The 25,040-nt window shown below is 48.5% G+C and overlaps 1 protein-coding gene across 12 annotated transcripts in view; it reads left to right on the top strand.

The window, feature by feature from the left end:
• Positions 1-25,040, top strand: part of TBL1X (transducin beta like 1 X-linked) — a 251,124-nt gene that overhangs the window by 220,832 nt on the left and 5,252 nt on the right. For all 12 annotated transcript variants that reach the window (XM_037986323.2, XM_007990989.3, XM_073013882.1 and 9 more), the window contains 9 exons: positions 2,733-2,865; positions 3,264-3,405; positions 4,296-4,359; positions 4,465-4,562; positions 8,515-8,575; positions 15,984-16,105; positions 19,937-20,011; positions 20,322-20,449; positions 22,273-22,438. In XM_037986323.2, coding sequence (XP_037842251.1) covers positions 2,733-2,865; positions 3,264-3,405; positions 4,296-4,359; positions 4,465-4,562; positions 8,515-8,575; positions 15,984-16,105; positions 19,937-20,011; positions 20,322-20,449; positions 22,273-22,438 — 989 coding nt within the window. The remainder of the gene's footprint in view (positions 1-2,732; positions 2,866-3,263; positions 3,406-4,295; positions 4,360-4,464; positions 4,563-8,514; positions 8,576-15,983; positions 16,106-19,936; positions 20,012-20,321; positions 20,450-22,272; positions 22,439-25,040) is intronic.

The raw sequence follows: 25,040 nt of genomic DNA, 5'->3' as shown, positions 1-25,040 counted from the left end.
GGACGCCACTTCAGGGCGCAAGTTCAGAGCGAGCATATGCACCGTGCATGGCGCACCGTGTGTGTGCGTGTACTCGCATGCGCGGGTATGCGTGTGTGCATATGTATGTTGTACATGTGTATATCTGCATGTGTGTATGCCTGTGCGTGTGTGCGCACATGCATGTGCACGTGTGTGCGTGTGTGTGCATGTGTGCGTGTGCGTGTGTGTGCGTGCGTTTGTGTGTATGCGTGTGTGTGCACGCACCTGTACCTGTGCATGGTGTAGTGTATGTGCATGTGCGTGTGCGTGCATGCGTGTGTGTATGCGTACGTGCCCGTGCATGGTGTAGTGTATGTGTGTGTGTTCCTCCTTATTTGAAATCGAGCTGACTATGATGTTGGTGTCTTAAACCTGGTATGTCTTGGCTCCACAACTTCCTGGTGTGTAGAGAGCCAGCCGGATGCCTCTGATGAGGCTGCAGCCCAAGCCAAGCCAAGCCCTGTGACAAGTTACCATCCACAGGCACCAGCTAGCAAATTCCCTGGAGAATCAGATCCAGCATTTAATGGAAGGTTCATAGATTGTTAATAACGTTTCTAGTGCAATAGGGTGACGGAAAGGCCACCTGCCTCAGGTAAAAGGAAAAAAACCTCTCACCAGCCTTTTATTGATAAGGTCCCGCAATTGTGGGGCAGGAAAAGAAGAGTGTGGCCCCCCTCCTCTGTGCATGTGACCAGTTCACCCTGGTTGAAATTTTGGAGCAGCCACCCCAACCCCGTTCTCATACCCCACATCTCGTGCCTGACCCACAGCCCAATCTGTGGAGACAGGAGCATTGGAAAGCCGCATTTTGATAAGAGTGAAAATACTGGCTGCCACGCCTGCCTGGAGTTACCAGGCCCCCAGCCACTGCGTGGCTGGCTAAGCTGCCAGCTTCCCTCTTGCCATTGCCAGGGACAGTGGATCTGCCACACACAGAAAGATGTTTCTCCTCTCTTCCAGCCAGGTGGCACTTTAAGAGCATGGAAGAAACACCAACATTGAAGAGTCCCATTGTTGTTTGAATCTTTTGTATCAGGCTTCTCGAGCCAAGCAGGACCACCAGGCATTTTATTTTTTACATAAACAGCACTCCTTACTTAGTGACAGGTAACCTCAGATCACATTGCTTCTGTTTCCCAGGTTTTCTACCAAAGCACCTTTATGAAAGACTTATGACGAAGCATGCTCAATTCCTCACTGTTTCTCCGTATTGTGAAACTGTTAACCATAGCTAATTGTTTGATGATCAGGCTATATTGCTGCTTTCTCAGGAGTATAAACCAGGGGCTAGCGAACTTTCTTTACAGAGACAGACAGTAAATGTCCCAGGCTTTGAGGGTCATGCAGTCTGTGTCACGGCTGCTGAAGTCTGTCATAGTGCAAAAGCCGCTGTGAGAGTCCGCTCAGGCTGCCATAACAAAAGGCCACACACCAGGCAGCTTAAGAATTTGCTCTCACAGTTCTGGAGGCTGGAGGACTGAGGTCAAGGTGTGGGCAGGGCTGGTTACTTTGCAAGGCCTCTCTTGGCGTGTACAGACCATCTTCTCTCCATGTCTTCACCTGCTCGTTCCCCTGGTTGTGTCTGTGTCCTGATCTCCTCTTCTCATAAGGACACCAGTCCCATTGGGTTAGGGCCCACCCCGTGACCTCCTTTTACCCTGCTCACCTTTTCGAAAGCCCTATTTCCAAATGCAGCCACATTCTGAGGTCCTGGAAATTGGGGCTTCAAGATATGAATTTTAGGGGGACATAGTTTGGCCCATAACAGTAGCCATAGGCAATTTGAAAACATGTGGAGCGGCTATGTGCCAGTCACACTTTATTTATGCAGAAGCAGCCAGGGAGGGACTAGGTTTGGATCATGGGCTGTAGTTAGCTGGCCCCAGTTATAAAGAGTAACTATCACCCAGGCTGGTGTGCAGTGGCACAATCATAGCTCACACAGCCTCAACCTTATGGGCTCAAGGGATACTCCCACCTCAGCCTCCTGAGTAGCTGGGACTACAGGTGTGTACCACCATGCCTGGCTAATTTTTTTTGTTTTTGTTTTTTCAATAGAGATGGGGTCTTGCTATGTTGCCCAGGCTGCTGTTGAACTCCTGGTCTCAAGCAATCCTCCCTCCCCAGCCTCCTTAGGCACTGGGATTTTGGGTGTGAGCCACTGCACCTAGCAAATTGTTTTTATTCCTCAATGAAATTTAGAGACTGTCAAACTATAAAGAAACCTAAAATATTTACTAAATTGCACTAAAACCACGATTTCGTTAGAATCATCAGAGGTAGGCCGGGCGCGGTGGCTCACGCCTGTAATCCAGCATTTTGGGAGACTGGGGTAGGTGGATCACTTGAGGCTAGGAGTTTGAGACCAACCCTGGCAACATGGTGAAACCCCGCCTCTACTAAAAATACAAAAATTAGCCAGGTGTGGTGGCACGTGCCTGTAATCCCAGCTGCTTGAGAGGCTGAGGCATGAGAATTGCTTGAACCTGGGAGGTGGAGGTTGCAGTGAGCCGAGATTGCGCCACTGCACTCCAGCCTGGGCGACAGAGCAAGATTCCATCTCAAAAAAAAGAAAGAAAAGAAAAGGGATCATCAGAGGTAGTATTACTTAGTACATGAAAAGAAATATTTCTGGAAACAAAAGCGCCCTTTAAGTGTGTTTCTCTTGTATTGGTAAGCCATTTGTCTCTTTGTGTTTCCTGTAACAGATAATCACGCGAAGCCAATGGAAATAGATGGAGAGGTTGAGATTCCATCCAGCAAAGCCACAGTCCTTCGGGGCCATGAGTCTGAGGTGTTCATTTGTGCCTGGAATCCTGTCAGTGATTTGCTAGCTTCCGGGTAAGGATGTCAGGATAGGGGCGCTCCAAAGTTGGGGAGATGGGAGATGCGGGCTCTTGCCCTTCTCTGGAGTTCTGCCTTAAGGAACACACACTCCCCTTCTTACCCCAGTGTGGGCAGACCGAGGAATGGGTGGCTCTATGATCCATTTCTCTACATGTCTCATATTGTGGAGAAGCCACCGTTCCAAGTCATTTTCTTCATGTGGTGATGAGGAACACAACAGCATTTAAAATTACCAAATGCAAAGATGGCAAGGAGGGAAACAGGGATCCAGAGGTATGAAAAAGACAGAAGAGCACGTGCCGAAAATGCCATCTGGCCAGAGAGTAAGCTGTGGAGAGCTTCTTACCCCGTTTGAACCAAACGCCAGAGGCTCCTGTGTTTTTATTCTGCAGATCCGGAGACTCAACTGCAAGGATATGGAACCTGAATGAGAATAGCAGCGGGGGCTCCACCCAGCTCGTGTTGAGGCACTGTATACGAGAAGGGGGCCACGACGTCCCAAGTAACAAAGATGTCACCTCACTGGACTGGAATGTAAGCATCTTCCACCCCCTGGGCACTTTGAAATTGGTAAAATCAGCCAGCCACCAGGGGAGGACTGCAGCCATGGAGCTCATGCAGACATAGGAGGCAGGTGGTCCCGTGTGCTCAGCCCCACTCTAATGGGCTGCCAGAGAGGTGCTCTTGGCTTCTTTTTTTGTGTGGGTTTTCTTTTTTTGAGACAGTGTCTTGCTCTGTTGCCCAGACTGGAATACAGTGGTGTGATCTCAGCTCACTGCAACTTCTGCCACCTGGGTTCAAGCGATTCTCTTGTCCTCAGCTTCCCAAATAGCTGGGGTTAACAGGCTCGCGCCACCACACCTGGCTAATTTTTGTATTTTTAGTGGAGATGGGGTTTCACCATGTCAGCCAGGCTGCTCTCGTACTCCTGACCCAATGTGATCCTCCTGCCTCGGCCTCCCAAAGTGCTGGGATTACAGGCGTGAGCCACTGCCCGCGGCCAGTCTTGGCTTCTAAGAGGTATTAACAAGGCTGCATTTGGCAGGCAGCGAGCTGTGTGTTCAGTAGCCGTATCTTTGCATGTGAGCATGCCGTAGCAAAATGAGCCTGTGGTTTCATGGTGGGAAGGTAGGGCCGGGAGCCCCAAGGTAGTTCGAGACGACGTGCAGCCCAGGAAAGGTGACTCTCCACCTTGGGATTTCAGCACCAGGTATTCTATGCATGGGCACATGGGATGTCCACAGTTTGGCTGCTTTTTATTTTCTGCAAGGTTTCACGATAACTTTCAGCATGGTAGTTTTAATTCTGTCATTAAAGAACACACAGTGGCAAATGGTTCCAGTGTAGCGGGATCTTGGGAGAGGCTCTTGGAGCTGTTTGGTGCTGCCACTCCTAAGTTGTTTTTGTCTCTTTCTGGCCCTCAGACCAATGGAACACTCTTGGCTACAGGTTCATATGACGGTTTTGCAAGAATATGGACGGAAGATGGTGAGTTCTGTGTCCCTCGTGCTGAGGTCGGGTAAGAGGAGTTGCCGAACTTGTTGAGTGAACAGACCGTGACATTGAAGTCAACATGTTTGTTTTTACTAACAGGTAACCTGGCCAGCACCTTAGGCCAACATAAAGGCCCCATCTTTGCCTTGAAATGGAACAGAAAGGGGAATTACATTTTGAGTGCTGGTGTAGACAAAGTGAGTATTAGCTTAAAATACATCCCTTTGATCCACAGGTGGTTATATATTTTTAATCTCAAAATACCATCGTGGTTTCTTGGAACTCTTAGGCTTTGTGCTTCCCCTTAAGAAACGAAAAAGATTTGTTTAGGCTTTGTTTTTGTGGTTTTGATCTTTCTGTTAATTTGTAACACATCATCTCTTAATGTATTCTGTCCTGCAGACCCTTGTGCAAAGCTTCCCTTTATTTGAGGTACATGGTTCAGTGGTAGAGAGGAAAATCTCCACATTGCATTTGTTGGTTGCTGGAAGGAGCCATGTGGTATGGGGTGTGCCCCGCGTGAACTTTCACCCACTGAGGGGCGAGTGGCACAGGCTGGGTGTGTTCTTCAGGCTTCGGCTTTCCTCGTTTGATAAACTGCTGCTTCCCACCATAGACTGCAGATTTCTCTGAGCAGCAGTCAAGCAACCTGGCTACAAGGGCACACTCTCCGGATGGCTCACAGAGTCAGTCTAGAATTGGCTTGCTCTGCACCTGGGCAGGGCTGCAGGCATACACAGTGGCGTTAACTCCAGGTGCATTTAAAAGCCATCAATGGGGTGGGAACCTAAGGGCAAAGAGTAAGGAGATGCAGACTTCATCCCGGGCCTGAGTCTGATTCAGCCAGAAACCTCAGCCTCTCTGCATTTCACTTCCCTCACTTGTCCAGCGACAGGGCTGGCTGGAGTCATGACCCCAGACAGCCTTCGTGGAACAGTTGTGCGTTCCTGAGACTCAGCAGGAATTCTAAGTCATGGCTTTGGAAAAGAAGCGTATTATCTAGAATTGGGAAAAAAAAAACAAAAAAGATGTGTTTTCACATCAATTTGTGTTTCTACAACAAATGGAAACATTGCCTGAATACTGGATGCCCGGGCCTCCACAAAGCTTTGCATTTTGTGATGATTTCAGGATAACTTGAAAACTTACTAAGTCTTGAAGTTCGAGACCAGCCTGGCCAACATGGTGAAACCCAGCCTCTACTAAAAATGCAAAACTTAGCCGGGCGTGGTGCCAGGCACCTGTAATCCCAGACACTTGGAGACTGAGGCTCGAGAATCTCTTGAACCAGGGAGGCAGAGGAGGTTGCAGTGAGCCGAGATTGCATCTCTGCACTCCAGCCTGGATCTGGAAGAAGAGTGAGACTCTGTCTCAAAAAAAACAAAACAAAAAACTTTATGAAGTCAGAGCTTTCTATTCTTTCTAGTTCTGAAAGTTATTATAAAATGATAGACTTGGCTGGGCATGGTGGCTCATACCTGTAATTCCAGCACTTTGGGAGGCCAAGGCAGGCATATCACCTGAGGTCAGGAGTTCGTGACTAGCCTGAGCAACATGGAGAAACCCCATCTCTACTAAAAATACAAAATTAATCAGGTGTGGTGGTGCATGCCTGTAATCCCAGCTACTCAGGAGGCTGAGGCAGGAGAATCATTTGAACCCGGGATGTGGAGGTTGCGGTGAGCCAAGATCGCGCCATTGCACTCCAGCCTGGGCAAGAAGAGCAAAACTTTGTCTCAAATAAATAAACAGATAAATAAAATGATAGACTTGACCTCTGAACATCATCCCACTTTTGGAGAAATTGCTAAATTAAATAATTGCATTTGGCAAACTGTGACCCACACAGGCCAAGCCTGGCTCCTCACCTGATTTTTTAATTTAAATAAAGTGGTGTTGGGACACAACCACACCCCTTTGTTGAGACTTCTCCATGGTTGCTTTCATGCTACAGTGGCAGAGATGAGCGTTGCAAGGGAGACCGGATGGCCCTCAAAGCCTGAAATTCCTGCTACCTGGCCCTTAACAGAAAAAGTTTGCGAAGTCCTGCACTAGGGTATAACTAGGTCAACAAATCATTCATTCATAATTGCTCTCTCTCTTTTAAGCCAAGAAACCTTTCTTTCAGACTTAGTAGCCTGGTTTATGATATTTTAAAAGCCGAGTTGCTGTGGTTGACACATAAACGTTCTTATGTAGCTACTATCGGATTTTTGCCAAGATGTTCTAATTCAAGTAACATGCATATGCGGCACTTTGCTGTGCATTCAGTAGGCTCTCAGTAATTGCTGCTTGAGTTATTAAAATAACTCATGAAAATGACAGCATTTGTCTTTATCAAGCACTTCACTACTGCGTGTGTTAACCCATCCAGTACTGCCAAGATAGGAGGCAGGCACAAGTAGGATCACTCCCATTCTATAGAGGATGAACTGGAGGCCCAGAGAGGGTTATTAATTTGCCTAGGGACACACAGCTGGTGCAGAGTGCAGAGGGATGGGAACTCAGGCCCTGGTCACTGGTAACTACTGCCCTTTAACTTCTGTAGAATTCTAAATTTAACAAAAAATTCTGTTTGTTAAATAGCCAGCCTCCTTCCTACCTGGAGACTGTTAACATTCGTGATTGTTTTTCTCACTGATTATCAGTCTTAACTCCACCAGGTGATGGACTATGTGATCAGTGAAAATGCGTATGTGGAATTATGTTAGTCTCCTGGGCTGGGTGCGATCCACTATCATTACTTAGTCAACCACAGCAGGAGTGAAAATAATGTCCTTGTACATAACACTCGGGGAGAAAATGTAACTTAGGGGATGCTGGTATTGACCAACACAGAGTGACTAAAATGTATGTCACATTCTTCAAATGTTTGCATAACTGTTTTCTTTTGTCCAATGTATATTTAACATCAACTAAGAGACCCAGTCACTGATGTAATATGTGAAATGGTATCAGAACTGTGAAAGAGTTTATATATTCTCTGCAGTGTTAGATTTGTTTTTGCGTGGCTAAATTAAGAAGAGTTACACCCCAACAAAGAAATGTTCATTGGTCTAGGACTGATCCAAAACCCAGGAGTACCAAGTTTCAGAGACACTCACTGCTTGCTTTCCTCTGAAAATGTCCACAGTCAACACAAAATAGAACTCTTTCTTCTTAAAGCAAAATCTTGACTGAGTGTCACTAACAGAGAGGTGTAAAATTTCCAATTAAGTTGAAAATTCCAGTTGATGAAGATGTAACTCCAATGCTATTCATTGAGCTGGTTTTCTAAGTATCTTCCTAGCATCAGTAAATTAATAAAAATTCGTGATTTCCTTTGTTTTCCAAGGGAGAACTCACCTTTCTACTTACTGTTAGACCAATACATTGGTTCCTGGCCCCAGTGCAAGCCAATGGCTCTGCCATGTCTAGTGTCCCCGGTTCATGGAGGGATGGGCAGAGGCATTTTTAGAAATGCTTGTTTCTGCAGCCCTTCACTTGTAAAAATGCCACAAAGATCTTTAGAGATGCTTTGTTCCAGGGTTTTCAACATTTTTTGGCATTTGGGGATGAGGAGGAATTCCTACCAATTTTGGTAGTTCTTGCAAGTATTGGTTAGGGATGCTCTGTCCTTAAGCCCATTTATGCCTAGTGTTCCATTATCGGAATGCTAAGCATGTGGGAGTTATTTATATCCTACTGCTCAGGGTCATTGCCAAGGTCTGATTGCAAGAATTCAAAAAATTGCAACCTCAGGCATAAATGAGTTAAGGGAGATGCCAGCATATGTGGCTGATGGCTTCATCAAGCATGGCCATCCAGATTGCTAAGTTTGAAACATGCTGTATTTTAATGATGTGGTGTGCGAGAAAAAGAAGGCAAATATCCCAGCAAGGTTTTGATACTGATTACATGTTGAAATGGTAATATTTAGGGGCATACTGGAGTTAAACATAATAGATTGCTAACGAATTTTACCAGTTTCTTTCTTCTTAATGTGGATCCTAGAAAATTGAAACTAGCCCGTAAGGCTCACTCTCTATCTCTGTTGGACAGTGCGGGTTTATAAGGAGAAGGGCTCACTGTCTTTTCTTGTATGATAAATGTTTCCAGAGAAAACTGCGAGAAGAGTTACTAACTTTTTCCTTTGTTTGCGGAGCACAGACAACAATAATTTGGGATGCCCACACAGGAGAAGCCAAACAGCAGTTTCCTTTTCATTCGGGTGAGTTTTTTTGTTTTTTGGTTTTTTTTTTTTTTTGTAATTCAAAAATAATAATTCAGGTTGAGCCCAGTGGCTTACGCCTGTAATCCCAGCACTTTGGGAATCCGAAGCAGGTGGATTTTATGAGCTCAGGAGTTCAAGACCAGCCTGGGCAACATGGCGAAACCCATCACTACAAAAAATACAATAATTAGCCAGGCACGGTGGTCCACACCTATAGTCCCAGCTACTCAGGAGGTTGAGTTAGGAGGATGGCTTGAGCCCAGGAGATGGAGTTTGCGGTGAGCCAAGATTGCACCACTGCACTCCATCCTGGGCAACAGAGCCAGACCCTGTCTTAAAAACTAATAATAATCCAAAGTTAGGCTTGGCACTATGGCTGATGCGTGTAATTCCAGCACTTTGGGAGGCTGAGACAGGAGGGTCACTTGAGCCCAGGAGTTCTAGACCAGCCTGGGCAACAAAGCAAGACCCCGTTTCTACAAAAAATATAAAACATTAGTCAGGTGTTGTACACACCTCTAGTTTTAGCTGCCCAGGAGGCTGAGGCAGGAGGATTGCTCGAGCCAGGAAATCAAGGTTACAGTGAGCTGTGATTGCACCACTGCATTCCAGCCTGGGTGACAGAATGAGATCCTGAAATGCCCCTTAAAGTAACTGAATGCACAGAGTATGGAGCCCGGGGCCCTCACTGGTCCGAAGGAGACCCATTTTCTGGCAAGCATTGATTGCTCTTAAGGTTTGCAAGGTAGAGATGACCTCGACACCCACCTGCTCAGAGCTCTGGAACCCAGCAGTGAGCCAGCCACAGAAGCAGGGCAGGCTCCTTTCTCTTGCTGTTCTAAAGGGATGCTGTTTTGGGGGCTCCCCGAAACCACTGCCAGGATTGGTGGTTTGCTGCGAGGACCCCCAGGACTCAACATACTCACAGCTAAGATTTCTAACAGCACAAGAATTTAGTACAACACTGGCAAAGGGAAACGGTGCACATAGCCAAATCCAGAGCTTCGAAGGCTCCTCTCCCAGTGGACTGTCGCAGGCCACACTGAATTCTTCCAGGAGTAAGCTGTAACTATGCCTGTGAGGTGCATACCAGGGAAGCCCCATAGAGTCTCAGTGTCCAGAGTTTTTATTGGGGGTTGGCAGTGTAAGCAGCCAGTGCCTACTACAAGCCAAAACTGCAGACCCCCCAGAAGGAAAGCAGGTGTGCAGCATAAACACACCGTTTGCACAAACAAGTGTTAGCAGAGTGAGCTGCTTGCGTCTGTTAGGGAAGGATGGGAACTCTCTAGAAATCTCAAGTCTCAGTTGCTAGCCAAGGGCCGGCCTTGCAAGCAAGCCTCTGTAGGGAGAGCAGCCTCGGGCCTGTGGTGTTAGCACCTTCCTACGCCCATATGTGGCCGCTGCTCTGGACACAGCTACATCCCTTTGTGCGCTGGAGCCGGGCCAGGCCACATGCGGCAGCCCAGGGGTCTGTAGAGATTCCGATTTTCCAAATTCCCACCTGATTCTTCGTGGGTTTTTGTTTTTTGTTTTTTGGGTTTTTTTTGAGACAGAGTTTTACCTGTCACCCAGGTTGAAATGCAGTGGTGCGCTCTCAGCTCATTGCAGCCTCTGCCTCCCATGCTGAAGCAATTCTCCTGCCTCAGCCTCCTGAGTAGCTGGGATTATAGGCATGTGCCACCACGCCCAGCTAATTTTTGTATTTTTAGTAGAGACAGGGTTTCGCCATGTTGGCCAGGCTGGTCTCAAACTCTTGACCTCAAGTGATCTGCCCGCCTCGGTCTCCCAAAATGATTCTTCATTTTCTTTCCCAACTCCCTCCTCTGTGTAACTCAGTCCTGATGTTAGACATGGCCTCTTAAAACAAAGACAGATGGCCACCCGCAGAGCTAATAGACTATTGGAAGACTTTAGACTGGCTTAAAATGGACAGAAGTGGGTACGTGCCACTTCCCTTAAGGGCAAATGTGTGATCCATCTTGAAAGAATCCCTAAATATGTGGGGCGAAAGTTGACTGTTCTATCAGCTGTCCCTGGGGCATTGTTCGGGAGGAGATCTGAGTGTCTGTCTTCTCAGGCAGCTTGGGGTGCTTAAATGATGTTGTGAATGGGAGGGCTAACCCCAACGACCGTCCGAGACAGAACAGCTCATTGGTGCCTGGGGAGGGCTCCAGGCAGGGGACATGGGCCCTGCAAGAAACAAGAGCATGAACCAAAGGTCCTGTTGAGGCACAATTGTGTCAGATGCATAGGCACCCACGTCTGTTATATTCCATGCAGCACTTCAGCAGGGACTCCTCACACAGGCAGCTCAGAGAGTGAGGGAGACTCAGGGAGGACACTGTTTCTGCTCTGCTGCCCTGGAGAGGGAGAGCCACTCCTGCACAGCTTGGGACCCACAGCAAACATACCTCTCAGGGCTGCCAGTGCAATTTGTTACTGGTGTTGCTTTCATTGAACACTGTTGATGAAGGCGATGGGCATATTAGAGACAAAAGGCTCCCAATGCAGGTAGCATGTGCACTAGGTTCTCCAGAAAGTGTTCTTCACCCCAGAGGGAAACCCTGTGCCCATTCCATCTTTCCCCCGGCCCCTGGCAACCCCACCTGTACAGCCTGTGATCTGTGTGTCATCTCCATGCCAGACACTTGCTACTCTGTGCTCTAGGCTGCAAATCAAAGCAGGTGGCTAGTGAGAATGACGTTCCCAGTGGAGTTCCGTCACGTTTGGCTTACGTGCCAAACCCTACCTTCGTAGGCAGGAAGGATGTGGTGACAGGGTCACAGCCCTAGAATACCAGACATGCAGACCCGGGGGGTGAGGCGGGGATGTCTCTGGCTTGTTTTTCAGAGAAAAATATGCCCGAGGTAAACATCAATAAGGCTCCTCTAACACTGTATCTTAAGAATTCATCTGTAAAGTATTTCAGCAGAAAATAATCTTTCCCAAAGTGTCCCCAGGGCCCTATGGAAGGGTTTTCTACCCAGCTGACCCAGGAAGACCACAAACCGCGTTATTCTGAATTGCGTGAGCTTCTCACCTGTCATCTGGCTGGCCATGAGGTAGACCCAATTCCCGTCGGCAGGTCACACGTATCTAGGCGTTACTTGCTCTCTTTTTCGTGTCCATCGAGTGTGTTAGAGAACGTTCAACATAAGAGAAAGAAGCTTGCTCTTCCAGGTGAAACGCAGCTGGGAAGAGCTGTGAGGAGCGCCTTTCTGTGGCTCTGGCAGGTTTGGGGTTTAATGGGGCGATAGGAGACATTGCCTTGCCCCACTAGCTTTTCCCCACTGATACCTCATGGGGGCGCCCTCAGTCACTGTCAACAGGAAGCCTTAGCTCAAAGCCTCATGGTGAAGTGAAACTCAGCCGCGGAAAGGAATGAACTATTGAGGCACCACAGCCAGGAGAGATCTCAAGGGCATTTTGCTGAGTGACAAAAGCCAGTCTCAAAAGGTTGCATGCTCTGTGCTTTCATTTATGTAACATTCTCATGATGATGAAATGATAGAAACCTGGGACCCACCAGCGGTGTGGGAGTTTAGGAAGCCTGTGAGGAGCGGTCGTGTGCCGATACAGTAGCTGAGGGAGATCTTAGTGGCGACCGAACAGTTCTGGTCTCAATTGCAGCGATACACATCTACCCACGTGATAAAATGACAGCACTCTACAGGCAGATTGCACCAGTGTCAACTTGCCAGGGTTGATACACGCTACAGCTATGCAAAATGTAACCCTCAGGAGAACCTGGGTGAAGGAGACACAGGACCTCTCTGTGTTACCTTTGCAGCTTCCTGTAAATCTCTACGTATTTCAAAAGGAAAACGTCTGGCTGGACCCAGAAGAATGAAGGCTATTAAACCAAACTGGCCTATGCATGGGAGGGAGGGCACAGAGCCCCCCAGCGTAGCTCAGCCCTGTTACCAGCCATTCACCCACGTGGTTCCAAGCATCGCAGCTGCAGGAGCTGACTCAGAATGGGGCTAACCACCTGAGCATGGTGGCGGGCGGGGGGGCCTCTCTTTAGATCACGAATGTCCAATCTTTTGGCTTCCCTGGGCCACATGGAAAGAAGAATTGTCTTGGGCCACACATAAAATACACTAACAATAGCTGATGAGCTTAAAAAAAAAAAAAGCCTCTTAATGTTTTAAGAGAGTTTACAAATTTGTCCTGGGCCACATTCAAAGCCATCGTGGGCCGCGGGTTGAACCAGCTTGCTTTAGATGGAGGAGTCATCAGATGCTGGTTGCCGTCTCCTGGACCACTCGCCAGATTGTCACATTTCCAGGTATATTAATCACACGCCCAAATGCAGAGGCCGGACCAGAAGTTTGCTGTTTAGCTCAGGTGATGTTGTCAACGAGAACCAAGAAAATGCGTCAAGAACCGTGGGGCTGTCATGAAACACGCTGCTGGGGATGGAACAAAAGAGAGATGATCTCAGATGTAGAAAAGACCACTGCTGACACCCGCGTCCTCCCACCCACACCTTCCGCCTGGCGGGGAGCTGGAGGGGGAAGCGAGTGGGGTCCCTGTGCTTACGGAGGATAAACACATGGAAGGTTGCACCTCTTATTTAAAGACCAAGGAAGGGCAGGGGCAATCGATGGTTAGCATTCAGAGAAAGCTGGATTCTTCTCAGTTCAGTGCTGCCTGGCTGTAAGAAACACACGTGGCTGGGTGTGTTGGCTCATTCCTATAATCCCAGCACTTTAGGAGGCCAAGGTGGGAGAATCACTTGAGCCCAGGATTTTGAGACCAACCAGGGCAACACACCAAAACCCCATCTCTGCCAAAAACATCTTTGAAAAATGAGCCGGGTATTTTTCAGTGGTGGCGTGCAGCTGTCATCCCAGCTACTAGGGAGGCTGAGGTGGGAGAATCACCTGATCCCAGGAGATTGAGGGTACAATGAGCCAAGACTGTGCCACTGCACTCCAGCTTGGGTGACAAGAGCGAGATCCTGTCTCAAAAAAAAAAAAAAAGAAATTAACTGGGTGTGGTGGCACACATGTATAGTCCCAGCTACTCAAGAGGCTAAGGCAGGAGGACTGCTTGAGCCCAGGAGTTTGAGGCTGCAGTGAGCTGTGATTGTGCCACTGCACTCCAGCCTGGGCAACAGCAAGACTTCATCTCTAAGAAAAATACAAAAAACACATATGAGTTTCTATATTGGTCGATCAGTAAGGACATGGTGGCCAGAGCCTGGCAGAAGCTAACCGTCTCTTTTCCCTGGAAGCAGTGCTTCATTATTGGCTGATTCAGTGTTTGCAGCTACCTTGGAGAGCATAACTTGGCAAGTAACAGAATGGACCATAGTATCCAGGAAAACCAATGAGAGTTCTTGGCTGGGCAGACTTGTAGAGTTGCCCTAACCCTGCCTCCTCTCCTGGGGGCATCATGGAGCCCACTCAGTAGCTTAAAGTAATTTCCATGGGCTTGCATGGGAAGCGCAGGGTTACGAGAGGTGGTCAGATGCAAACGACTAGCTCTCGAAAAACCCCAAGCTCCCTGCCCCATAAGACTTTACCCCTTTAAATTAGCATGAACTCTGGGAAGGGAGGGCCCTTCCCTCCATTTCACATGTAATGGAGCACAGTACTTTTCACATCCCTAAGTCATTCCCTTTGATAGCCGGGGTTCCAGACACAGGGCTGGTTGTGGATGTCCTCTCCGCACAAGAAGCCTCATGATGATCCGTAATAAGAGGGTGGGGTTGCTCAGAACCTTCAGGGGAAGGGAAGAGATCACCAGAGAAGCCGCCTCTTCCCGTGCCCTCCCGTCTCAGCATTGCATGGCCTTTTCTGCTGCTCATCAGTTCTCTGGCATGAGGTGGGAAGAAGCCCGGGGAACATGATCTGCTGCTGTGGCCCCCACAGTGGAAAGAGACCAGAGACCTGAGCACAGCGCCCTTGCTGGCCCCTAGGAATGCAGGTGACCCCTGCAGCCCGTGGACGCCTGAGAGAAGTTGGAAGAGATGCTCGCTCCCAGCCGCAGACCCACTCTTTGCTAGAGAACAGGAGTGAGCAGTTGAAGCCACGCTTCCCCAGAAACAGAAGAGGATGAGAGTGCACGGTGGCCCCCACCGTGGGACCTTCCACACCTCCAGTGCACTCCGTGTCCCGGGCACTGCTGATCCCCTGAGATGCCTCGTCTCGCTCCCCCTTGTCTGGGGCTACTGGCAACATCCACATGTGTAGCTGAGACTCCAGGAAACCGTCACCCTGCAGCTGCACGTCAGTAAAGAGGCAGAACGAGGAATGAGGGCCAGTTGCTAGGACTTCAGCGCCCTTGCTGTCACCTGTGCTTGCAGTGCCTCTCAGGGCATGGTCCAGCCCTGTGGAGTCAGACACTCTGAGGACAGAACCAGGGCCTGGCTTTTAACGAGTGCCCTGGCCATTTTGGTACATTGGGAAGTTGTTGGATTCCCAGCTGCCATCCTAGAAAAGAAATCAGAAGGTAGAGAATGAGACCCATAGCTGTAACTAAACGACAAGGGGAGGTCAGCTCCCCGTTGTTCTGTCTTTGTGACCCTGAGCCACCTGGACTTGGAAAGACCCAAAGTGAGGGAGGGTGTTGGTCACAGGCCCTGAAGCACACGTCCCATTTCGTCCCCGAAGGGGTTCTTATTGACTCTAATTATCCCATAGTTAAGGGGATGCCTTAATGTGTTACGGGAGAGTATTTTTCATATTGAGGTATCATGAACATAGGACAGGAAATCTTTCCTCTCCTATTTTCTCCTCTCTGTCTAAAATCAAATAAGCTCACTGTAGAGATGCCGCTGGAAGCAGCAAGGTACAGAGCAGGCAGGGCGGCCCTCTCACCTGCCCTTCTTAACTGTGCCATGGGAGCGGGAGATTCTGCAGGCCGTGGGGTGCAGGAAGTGTCATGGAGCCTCTCTCCCAGGACATCTTGTCATCCCTGCCAACGTGGCAAGAGAGGGTCTTTAAAGTCTTAGAAAGAAAGAGACTGTTCACACTTGAGATGTTTTTATCATGTCACTAAATGGGGCTTCTTGGCTGGGTGCAATGGCTCACACCTATAACCCTAACACTTTGGGAGGCCGAGGCGGGTGGATAGTTTGAAGTCAGGAGTTCAAGGCCATCCTGGGCAATATAGCAAGAATTCGTCTCTACAAAAAAAAAAAATTAGCCACACGTGGTGGTGTGCGCTGTTCGAGAGGCTGAGGTGGGTGGATCCCTTGAGCCCAGGAATTCTAGGCTGCAGTGAGCCATGATCACACCACTACACTCCAGCCTGGGTGACAGAGCAGGCCCTGTCTCTAGAATAAATAAATAAGTAAACTAAAGAGGCTTCTTGACTGTGCTGTTCACTGTTGTAAATCCATGGAGCTGTGCACACAGTGAATAACTGCAGGTGTTCTCCCTCCCTGCTGCAGCCCCTGCCCTTGATGTGGACTGGCAGAACAACACGACCTTCGCCTCCTGTAGCACAGACATGTGTATCCACGTGTGCAGGCTCGGCTGTGACCGCCCAGTCAAAACCTTCCAGGGACACACAGTAAGTGAGAGCTCTTGTCACTGGTCTCGAGTTCGTGAGAATGTGATGTGGGAGCCGATTCTTGTGTGCCTGGAATTAAAAGATACTGCAGCAGACGACCAGCTCTTCTGCGCCCCTTGGCTATTTGAGCCAAGGTGGTTGGATTGACCCAGTTTGGGGTCAACAGTGAGAAGTTCACTCAGAAATGACCTAGATGGTGGATTTGGCAGCAAAGCCTTTAAGGTAGCTATGAGAAACATGTAGAGGACATCAAGGAAACGGTGCTCACAATGAATGAATAGACGGGGCACATCTGCAGTGAATGGAAAAAGATATGACATTAAAAAACAAATGGAGACTAAGTGTGGTGGCTTATGCCTATAATCCCAGCACTTTGGGAGTCTGAGGCCAGAGGATTGCTTGAGGCCAGGAGTTTGAGGCCAGCCTGGGCAACATAGCAAGACTCTTGTCTCTACAAAAAATTTTAAAAAGTAGCTAGCTGCATATGGTGACGCACACCTGTAGTCACATCTCGGGAGATGAAGGCTGCAGTGAGTTACGATAGCACCGCTGCACTCCAGCCTAGGCAACAGAGCAAGACCCTGTTTCTTTAAAACATAAACAAAAAAAAGGAATTGAGAACTGAGAAATACAATGTTTGAAATGAAAGTTTTAATAGGTGGGTATATTAGGCAGTTCTCAATTCTCTCATTGCCCTAAAGAAATACCTGAGACTGGGTAATTTATAAGACAGGAGGTTTAACTGGCTCACAGTTCTTCAGGCTATACAGGAAGCATGGCAGCATCTGCTTCTGGGGAGGCTTCAGGAAGCTTCCAACCGTGGCGGTTGGTGAAGCAGGAGCAGGCATCACACATGACCAGAGCAGGGGCAAGAGGTGGGAGGGTGGCAGATGATCCAGACACCTCACACCAGGCACCACCTCTGCATCGGGGATGACAATTCCACCTGAGATTTGGGTGGAGACACAGATCTAAAGCACATCAGTGGGTATACCAGCAGATGGGAGATTGTGGAAGTAAGGTTAGAAAGCATAGAAATTGGCCAATTTGAAAACAGATAAAAGATCGAAAAATTGCATAAAAGCTTAATGACTTACGGGACAATGTCAGGGACCCTAAACCTATATGTGTGATGGGGAGAGAAGAAAGAATGGAACAGAAAAATCATGTGAGGCACTAATGGCCAAGTTTTCCTAAATTTGGTGGAAAACATCAACATTTAATCCAAGAAGCTCAGCAAATTTCAAGCAGAACAAATATAAACAGAACCACACCTGTCCACCTAGGCATATGGTCATCAAACACCAGAATCAGTGACAGAGAAAACCCTAAAGGCAAGCAGAGGCTGACAAAAAAACCCATGATATACCAGGGAATGACAGTGTGAACAACAGCTGACTTAGCAAATTCCTTAGTGTGGCCTCTGAAAGGTGAAAGGCTTCCCGGTCTTTCACCAAATCTCTCTCAGATGAGCCAATTTCTGTGGTCTCTAACCTTCTGCAACCTCCAGTCTGCTGGTAGACCCATTCACTAGCCTCGACCTCCAACCTTAGCAGGAGGAGAAGGCCTCCCTTTCCTGGGCCCTTGGGCTAGTGTCCAAAAATGCCCTGTACCTCTGTCCTCCCAATGACACATACAGCCAAGCACCTTGCCCCACGCTGAGCCTTGCCTGGAACCACAGCAGCTCTTGGTCTCAAACAGAATCCTCCCCACTCTCCAGGCCCATTCACGTATCCTCTGCACGCCCTGGGGAGGATTCATGGCACCCCTTGAGCTCCCATTGACCACGTGAATGCCACACCCCTGGCAGTAGCTGCTGGCCTGCATGTCTGCCTCTCCCAGAAAATGCAGAGTGCGCCAACACTGGGACCGTGGCATCTTGCCTTCTCTCACTAGCACCCAGAATATCTCCGCGGTGGCGGGGGGTTCCCTGTTAAAGCAGGGGAGGATGATCACAGTCCCTGGAGATTTGCCATCGTGCCACTAACTTAACTAATGTAAATTCCCTTGTCCTCATTCCCCTAGTGTCTGCCTCTCCCTGCCCCTGGCCCAGGGGTCCCTGTCCCAAAGGAAGGCGCTTTTAGAGCACCGGCACCTATCGTCCTGTTAACATCTGTTTGGCTCCAAACTGACTCTCTTGTCCCAGTCTAAACTTATTTCTCCTCTAACCCTGGACTATCTGCAAATTTTTAACAGCTGTACACACTATCTGTGGTTCCCAGGTGTCCTGCCCAGGACCTTGCCACCAGCACAGGCCTTGGCCCTTTAAGTGGGTCTTAATGCAGCTGATGGCCCTGAACAAAGCTCTAGCTCAGTGGGGTTGAGTGGAGACCCATGGGCCAGCTCTGGAGGTGGCCCAGGAACTTGGGCTTGCATTGCAGAGCGAGGGATCCACTCCCAGGAAGTTATTTGTTCCTTTGCGTTGGTTTGGCTAGGGACAGCCCATGGTGACCAACTCCACATTCCTGGGCCCGTAGGTTTTCCTCTGAATGGCTGCAGTCAGAGCCACCCTTGCTGGCCTTGGCATACACATTTCACACTCAGACACCTATGTGTGCGTGTACTCACACCCCTCAGCCCCCTCTCCAGCATGAGTGTCAAATTAGTTAATTGTTAGGCTGGGACAGCAGGTGTCACATAGTGGGACTGTACTGGATATATGGGGCCCGAGAGAGCCCCAAGCTGGTACACCATGTCCCCTCGTTTCTCCTGGGCAGGCTGTTCCCCAGCTGAGCCTTTGCCACAGGTGGTTCTTTTATACATGCCTGTCTCGGGAGTGTCCCTGTCTCCCTTGGCTCCTGGGTACATTCATTCACCTTTATTCTCCAGGGTTTAGTCTCATGGTCCCCAGGTGTCCTAAGTCTGCGCTTTTTGCTACCTAGCTGTGCCGATCATGAACCCCAAGCCAGGATTTTGCCTGTGCCGTGTGTGTTTGTGCCACTCAGCACTTGCCTCTCACTGTCCTTGCACATGTGTGTCCGCCTGTGTGTGCATTTGGGTCGCCCATCTTCCACCTGGATCAGCCCTAACCCCGCTTGAACTCCACAATAGCTGAAGGTTCACTTCTCGTATTTACCCCTCCCTCCATCTCCACTCCCCTGCAGGAGAGAAATATCTTCTAATGGGTGTGGTCACGGGAAGGAACTGTTGCACTAAAAGTGCGTAAGAGGCCTGGCGTGGTGGCTCACACCTGTAATCCCAGCACTTTGGGAGGTCGAGGTGGGAGGATCGCTTGAGCCCAAGAGTTCAAGACCAGCTTGGGCAACCCCGTCTCTATAAAAATACAATAAATACATACATACATACATAAATGGCATGGTGGTGCCTGCTTGTAGTCCCAGCTACTTCGGGGGCTGAGGCAGGAGGATTGCTTGAGCTCAAGAGGTTCGTGCTGCAAGGACCTGTGATCCTGCCACTGCACTCCAGCCTGGGAGACAGAGTGACACCCTGTCTGAAAAACGAAAGTGCATAGGAAAGTGATTTTCAAAGGCCAATTTAAAAAGTAACTGGTTTTACTGGTTTTATTTGCTGCGTTTTATGGTATGTGAATTCTTCACTTGCCTTCCTTCCTATCAGGGAAGGTTTTCTTAACGAAATATGGATGAGGGTGGCTGGTGATGTGTGGTATAGGGCTGTGGTTTTATATAAATAAAAAAAGGCAAAGTGAGAAAAAGAGGAAACTAGATGGCTGGTTGGGCTGTGCTCTTTGATGTCAGGGTGAAGCCGAAGACCTTCTGCAGTGACGGTGACGCACTGCTGCCCCCTGCTGGAAGGCGGCCTCATCTGCTCACAGGCCCTGATGTCTTTTTCAGACTCTCTGCTCTCTTTCAGAACGAGGTCAACGCCATCAAATGGGATCCTTCTGGAATGTTGCTGGCCTCCTGCTCGGATGACATGACATTGAAGGTAGAGTCGGCATGGCAGGGGGTGGGCTGTTTAATCCCAGACAACCCCGGGCACTTGACGCCGGTCTCACAGTCACTCTTCCATGAGGATTATTTATTACTGACCACCCTCCCTTCCTCTGTCATCCAGTGAACTTTGATTTCTCAGTCGTGGTTCCACTGAGAATCCCAGCCTCCCCACAGCCTTTCTCGCCACTGTGCACCCCGCAGCCTGCCATGGGCCCCATGTGCGCCCCCGGGAGGAATGATTCCACATCGTTCCTGGATGCAGGGAAGGCTTTTGCTCATGTTGTGGCTGCTGTATTCTGTAGATCTGGAGCATGAAACAGGAGGTGTGCATCCACGATCTTCAGGCTCACAATAAAGAGATCTACACCATCAAGTGGAGCCCCAACGGGCCCGCCACCAGCAACCCAAACTCCAACATCATGTTGGCAAGGTAAGGGCAGGCAGCACAGCCGGCACAGCTCTGTGCTACGCAAAGACAACGGGAAATTTTGCTACAGCGTTTCCATGCCCGTGTGTTGAAGCCCTTCAGAGGAAGCGAAGTGGTAGCTCACTTTGAAGGGGCCAGGATAGAATTATCAAGTAACACCTGCCTTTGAGGTAAGGATGGTTTTGAGTCAGGCAACAGTGGCTTATGCCAATAATCTCAGCACTCTGGGAGGCCAAGGCAGGAGGATAGCTTGAGCCCAAGAGTTCCAGATCAGCCTGGGCAACGTGGTGAAACCCCATCTCTACAAAAAATTAGCCAGGTGTGGTGGCGTGTGCCACCCAGCTACTCAGGAGGCTGAGGCAGGAAGATGACTTTGAGCCCAGGAGATTGAGGCTGCAGTGCGCAGTGATCACACCGCTGCACTCCAGCCTGGGTGACAGAGCAAGACCATGTCTCTAAACAAAAAAAGAAGAAGAAGAGAAAAACCCACCCAACATGAAACATGACTGCAGAGCCACAGTTGAGGGGCAGCAAGCCAGGCAGCACCAACTCTTATTGACGGTGCTCGAATTAAGGTCATCTCTTAGAGAGGACAGGATAGAATTCCTGCATCCACTGAGAGATAGAACCAAAAAAGCAACACATAGGCCATAATTCTCATATTTCAAGTAATTGTCATAAAACCCACTTAAATAACTGTAATGTAGTACTACACACGCGAGTCATTTTGTGATGACTCAGAAGGTGCTTTTGTGTCATGTGGTACTACTAGGAGCATAAATTACCCTTTTAGTCAGCAAGTATAAAAGAGGCATGCCGGTACCTAGTGGGTCCCTGTTGAAAGAAAGCCAGATAATAGCTTTGTGATCGATATTACTGTTTTAAATTTGAAAATAACTAAAATTTGCAGCTTTCAATCATGTGATTACATATGTGGGTGTGATTATATTTTAATTCTTGTTTGATTAAATCTTTGTTTTTCTTTTTAGAGACAGGGTCTCCCTATGTTACCCAGGCTGGTCTTGAACTCCTGGCTTCAAGTGATCCTCCCACCTCGGCCTCCCAAAGCACTAGGATTACAGGCATGGTCTACTGTACCTGGCCTAAAAAGTTTTTTAAATGTTTATTCACTGAATTTGCTGTTTTTCCAAATATGGCTATCTGTATTAATTTAGTTAGTAATAACAGATGTCATGTTTTACATTGTAGGGGCATTTTAGGAAACTTGGTAAATATTCTACAAAAATATTTACCATTTATGTCTATAGAAAACATAGAAACAGGGCTGGGCACAGTGGCATACACCTGTAATCCCAACAGTTTGGTAGGGTGAGGCAGGAGGACCTCTTGAGCCCAGAGGTTCAAGACCAGCCGGGGCAACATAGTGAAACCCCGTCTCTATAAAAAATAAAAAAATAAAAATTAGTTGGGCGTGGACCCATGGTTGCAGCTTCTCTGCTGAGGCTGAGGCGGGAGGATCACTTGAGCCCAGGAGTTCGAGGCTGGAGTGAGTCATGATCGTGCCACTGCACTCCAGCCTGGGCAACACAGTAAGACCCCATTTCAAAAAAATAAAAGGCGGAAACAAATGTAGATATCAAATTGTTTCCCTAATACGACCATTAAAGCTTTTTTCTGTTTAATGACTATGGCTTTGTTTTTCATATTTGGAAGTTATATTTTAGAAGACAAAAAGCTCCTCAGTTGATTGTCTTTTGAAACATAAAAGCTGGGAAAAACAGCTCCCGGAGATGTGATACATGTTATGGAGAACTGTTTGAAACCACCATGTGTACGTGATTTTGCTTTCTCTCCTGCCTTGCTAGTGCTTCGTTTGATTCTACGGTGCGACTGTGGGACATAGAGCGAGGCGTCTGCACCCACACGCTCACGAAGCATCAGGAGCCCGTCTACAGCGTAGCTTTCAGCCCTGATGGGAAGTACTTGGCCAGCGGATCCTTTGACAAATGCGTCCATATCTGGAATACTCAGGTAAGCTCCTGACCCCTATGCCAAATCCTTTCAGTAAGGGATGCCCAAATAGCCACAATTCCAGTGCCTTGCTTCAGAGCAGTGCCTCGGAGGGAGTTGAGCAAGCCCAGGCTCCCCGGGCAGACCCAGTGGATGCTGTCCACCGTGCACCCCACGTGGGCTGTGAGCTCTTCCCCCACCAGACACCTCCAGCAGCTCCCCTCCCTGAGGCAGGGCATCATGTCTGCCATAATCAGGGCTCTTGGCCATTTGATTCCAAACCCTCACCTTGGCACATGTTCTTCCTTGAAGGAGCCACTGTCTTCTGTTCACTTTTCTGAGTCCATGGCATGAAACCTTCCACCTGCCTCTTCCTCTTCTTAGCAGTTATCACTGAAATGCTGCTCTCTAGATACTGAGGCTGGAGGGTGGGAGTGGGGGACCAGCTAATGGGGTCGAGGCCAGCTCCACCTCCTCTGCCCGCACCAGCTCCTGCAGCTCCCCCACGGAGCAGACCAGGGAGTGGGAAGGAATGTGCGCTTGCTGTTGTCATGGCATTTCTATTTTTCTTTTCTGTTTTGTTTTCTTGTTGTTGTTGTTGTTTTTTGTTTTGTTTTGAAACGGAGTCTCACTCTGTTAACCAGGCTGGAGTGCAGTAGCGCGATCTTGGCTCACTGCAACCTCTGCCTCCCAGATTCAAGCGATTCTTCTACCTCAGCCTCCCGAGTAGCTGGAATTACAGGCACCCGCCATCATATCTGGCTAAATTGTGTATTTTTAGTAGAGACAGGGTTTCACATGTTGGCCAGGATGGTCTTGAACTCCTGGCCTCAGGTGATCCGCCCACCTTGGCCTCCCAAAGCGCTGGGATTACAGGTGTGAGCCACTGCGCTCAACCTCGATTTTTCAAATCAAAGTAGGTTCTGTTTAAGGACATAAGGTATGTCAATATTGGGTTGTCCTTTTAGCAGAGATTGAAAGGACATAGGATTTAAATAAAGGTGGCTGCTGTGGGTATCTTGGGTCACACCTGAGGATGGAAGAATTCAAGCTGTAAAGTGTAGAAATGGATGGGAAGTAGCACTGCATAGCGTAAAAGATTATATAGGGCCATCAGCACTTGATTCTATTCTAAGGGAAGAGAGAGAGGTGATGATACGCTAGGAGCTGTTGAAAACAATGAAGGGGTCCCTTTCGCTTCAGGAGGGAGGAATCACACAGCCTGCCCCCGTCCCCTTTCATCTGCACTGCCTTCTTGATTCCTTTTGGCTTGGTTGACATTCAGGTGGATTTACATCCTCAAGTTCATTCCCCCTGTGGACTCATGGGTGATGAGCCCTGTTCACTGGCAAGTGGTCCACTGAGATCACAGGCTTCCCAGGGACCTCATGTGAACCACATCCTCTCAGGGAAGGAAAGGAAATGGTGGACCCTGCGTAGAGCCAACCCGATGCCAAGCCCAGCCCCACAGCCCTAGATAGCCCTCCAGGAAGCGCACATCTCAGGACTAGTGTGCAAGAGTCTCTGGTCATGAAATCCTTGCTAGAAATAGTAATGGATGGATTTGTAAAAACAACACATCAATTATCAAAAAAAAAATGACATGATCAGGTAGGTACAGCCTGTTATCAAGAACTCACTGAATTGTTTCAACCCTTTTTTATAAATCAAAGAAATCCTTAGGATTTTTCTCTTTTTTTGGATCGGAGTTTCACTCTTGTCACCCAGGCTTTAGTACAGTGGCGCCATCTTGGCTCACTGCAACCTCCGCCTCCCAGGTTTGAGCAATTCTCCTGCCTCAGCCTCCCGAGTAGCTGGGATTACAGGCGCACACTACCACACCCGGCTAACTTTTGTATTTTTAGTACAAACGGGGTCTCACCATGTTGGTGTTGAACTCCTGACCCCAGGTGATCCACCCACCTCGGCCTCCTAAAGTGCTGGGATTACAGGCATGAGCCACCGTGCCCGGCCAAGAAATCCTTAGGATTTTTCTTAAGGGAAATCTTAAAGCCCACTTTAATCTTTCTCCAAGTATAAAAATACTTATCTATAATACTGCTGACATACACCTTTCTCCGTTCATGGAACACCACCCTTTAAGGAGCCCAGTTGAGCAGAGGATTTGCAACAGCCCTCCTGGTCTCAGTCCTCAGATTTCTCCTGCCTGTCACCATTAGTGAATCATGAGTGAAGGCTTATTCGACTCTCTCTCTTTTTTATTTTTTAAAATTAATTTTTGTAGAGACGAAGTCTCTCTATGTTGCCCAGGCTGGTCTTGAACTCTTGGGCTCAATCAGTCCTCCTGCCTCGGCCTCCCAAAGTGCTGGGATTACAGGGTCAGCTACCTCGCCTGGCCTTATTCAACTCTTTCAAAGGCCTCTACTTCCCCTACCTCTTAGATTTGTTAAGTTAATGCTGTTTTAAACCAGAAACCAATGGTCTGTGGTGTTTTCCATTACATGTATATTATGCATTTGTTCTTTCAAATGTCCCAAAATAGGTACATTTTAACATCTTGGTGTATTAATACATGTAATCGTGAATTATAGTCAATTTCATTGCTACTGGGGTGGGGGTATTCATTACGTTGTATTCATTGAGGTCCTCCAAGGAACAGACA

This window comes from Chlorocebus sabaeus, chromosome X, assembly GCF_047675955.1.
Source record: "Chlorocebus sabaeus isolate Y175 chromosome X, mChlSab1.0.hap1, whole genome shotgun sequence".
Classification (NCBI taxonomy): domain Eukaryota; kingdom Metazoa; phylum Chordata; class Mammalia; order Primates; family Cercopithecidae; genus Chlorocebus; species Chlorocebus sabaeus.
The sequence above is the reverse complement of the archived record's forward strand: the minus strand, read 5'-3'. Positions and strand labels throughout refer to the sequence as shown.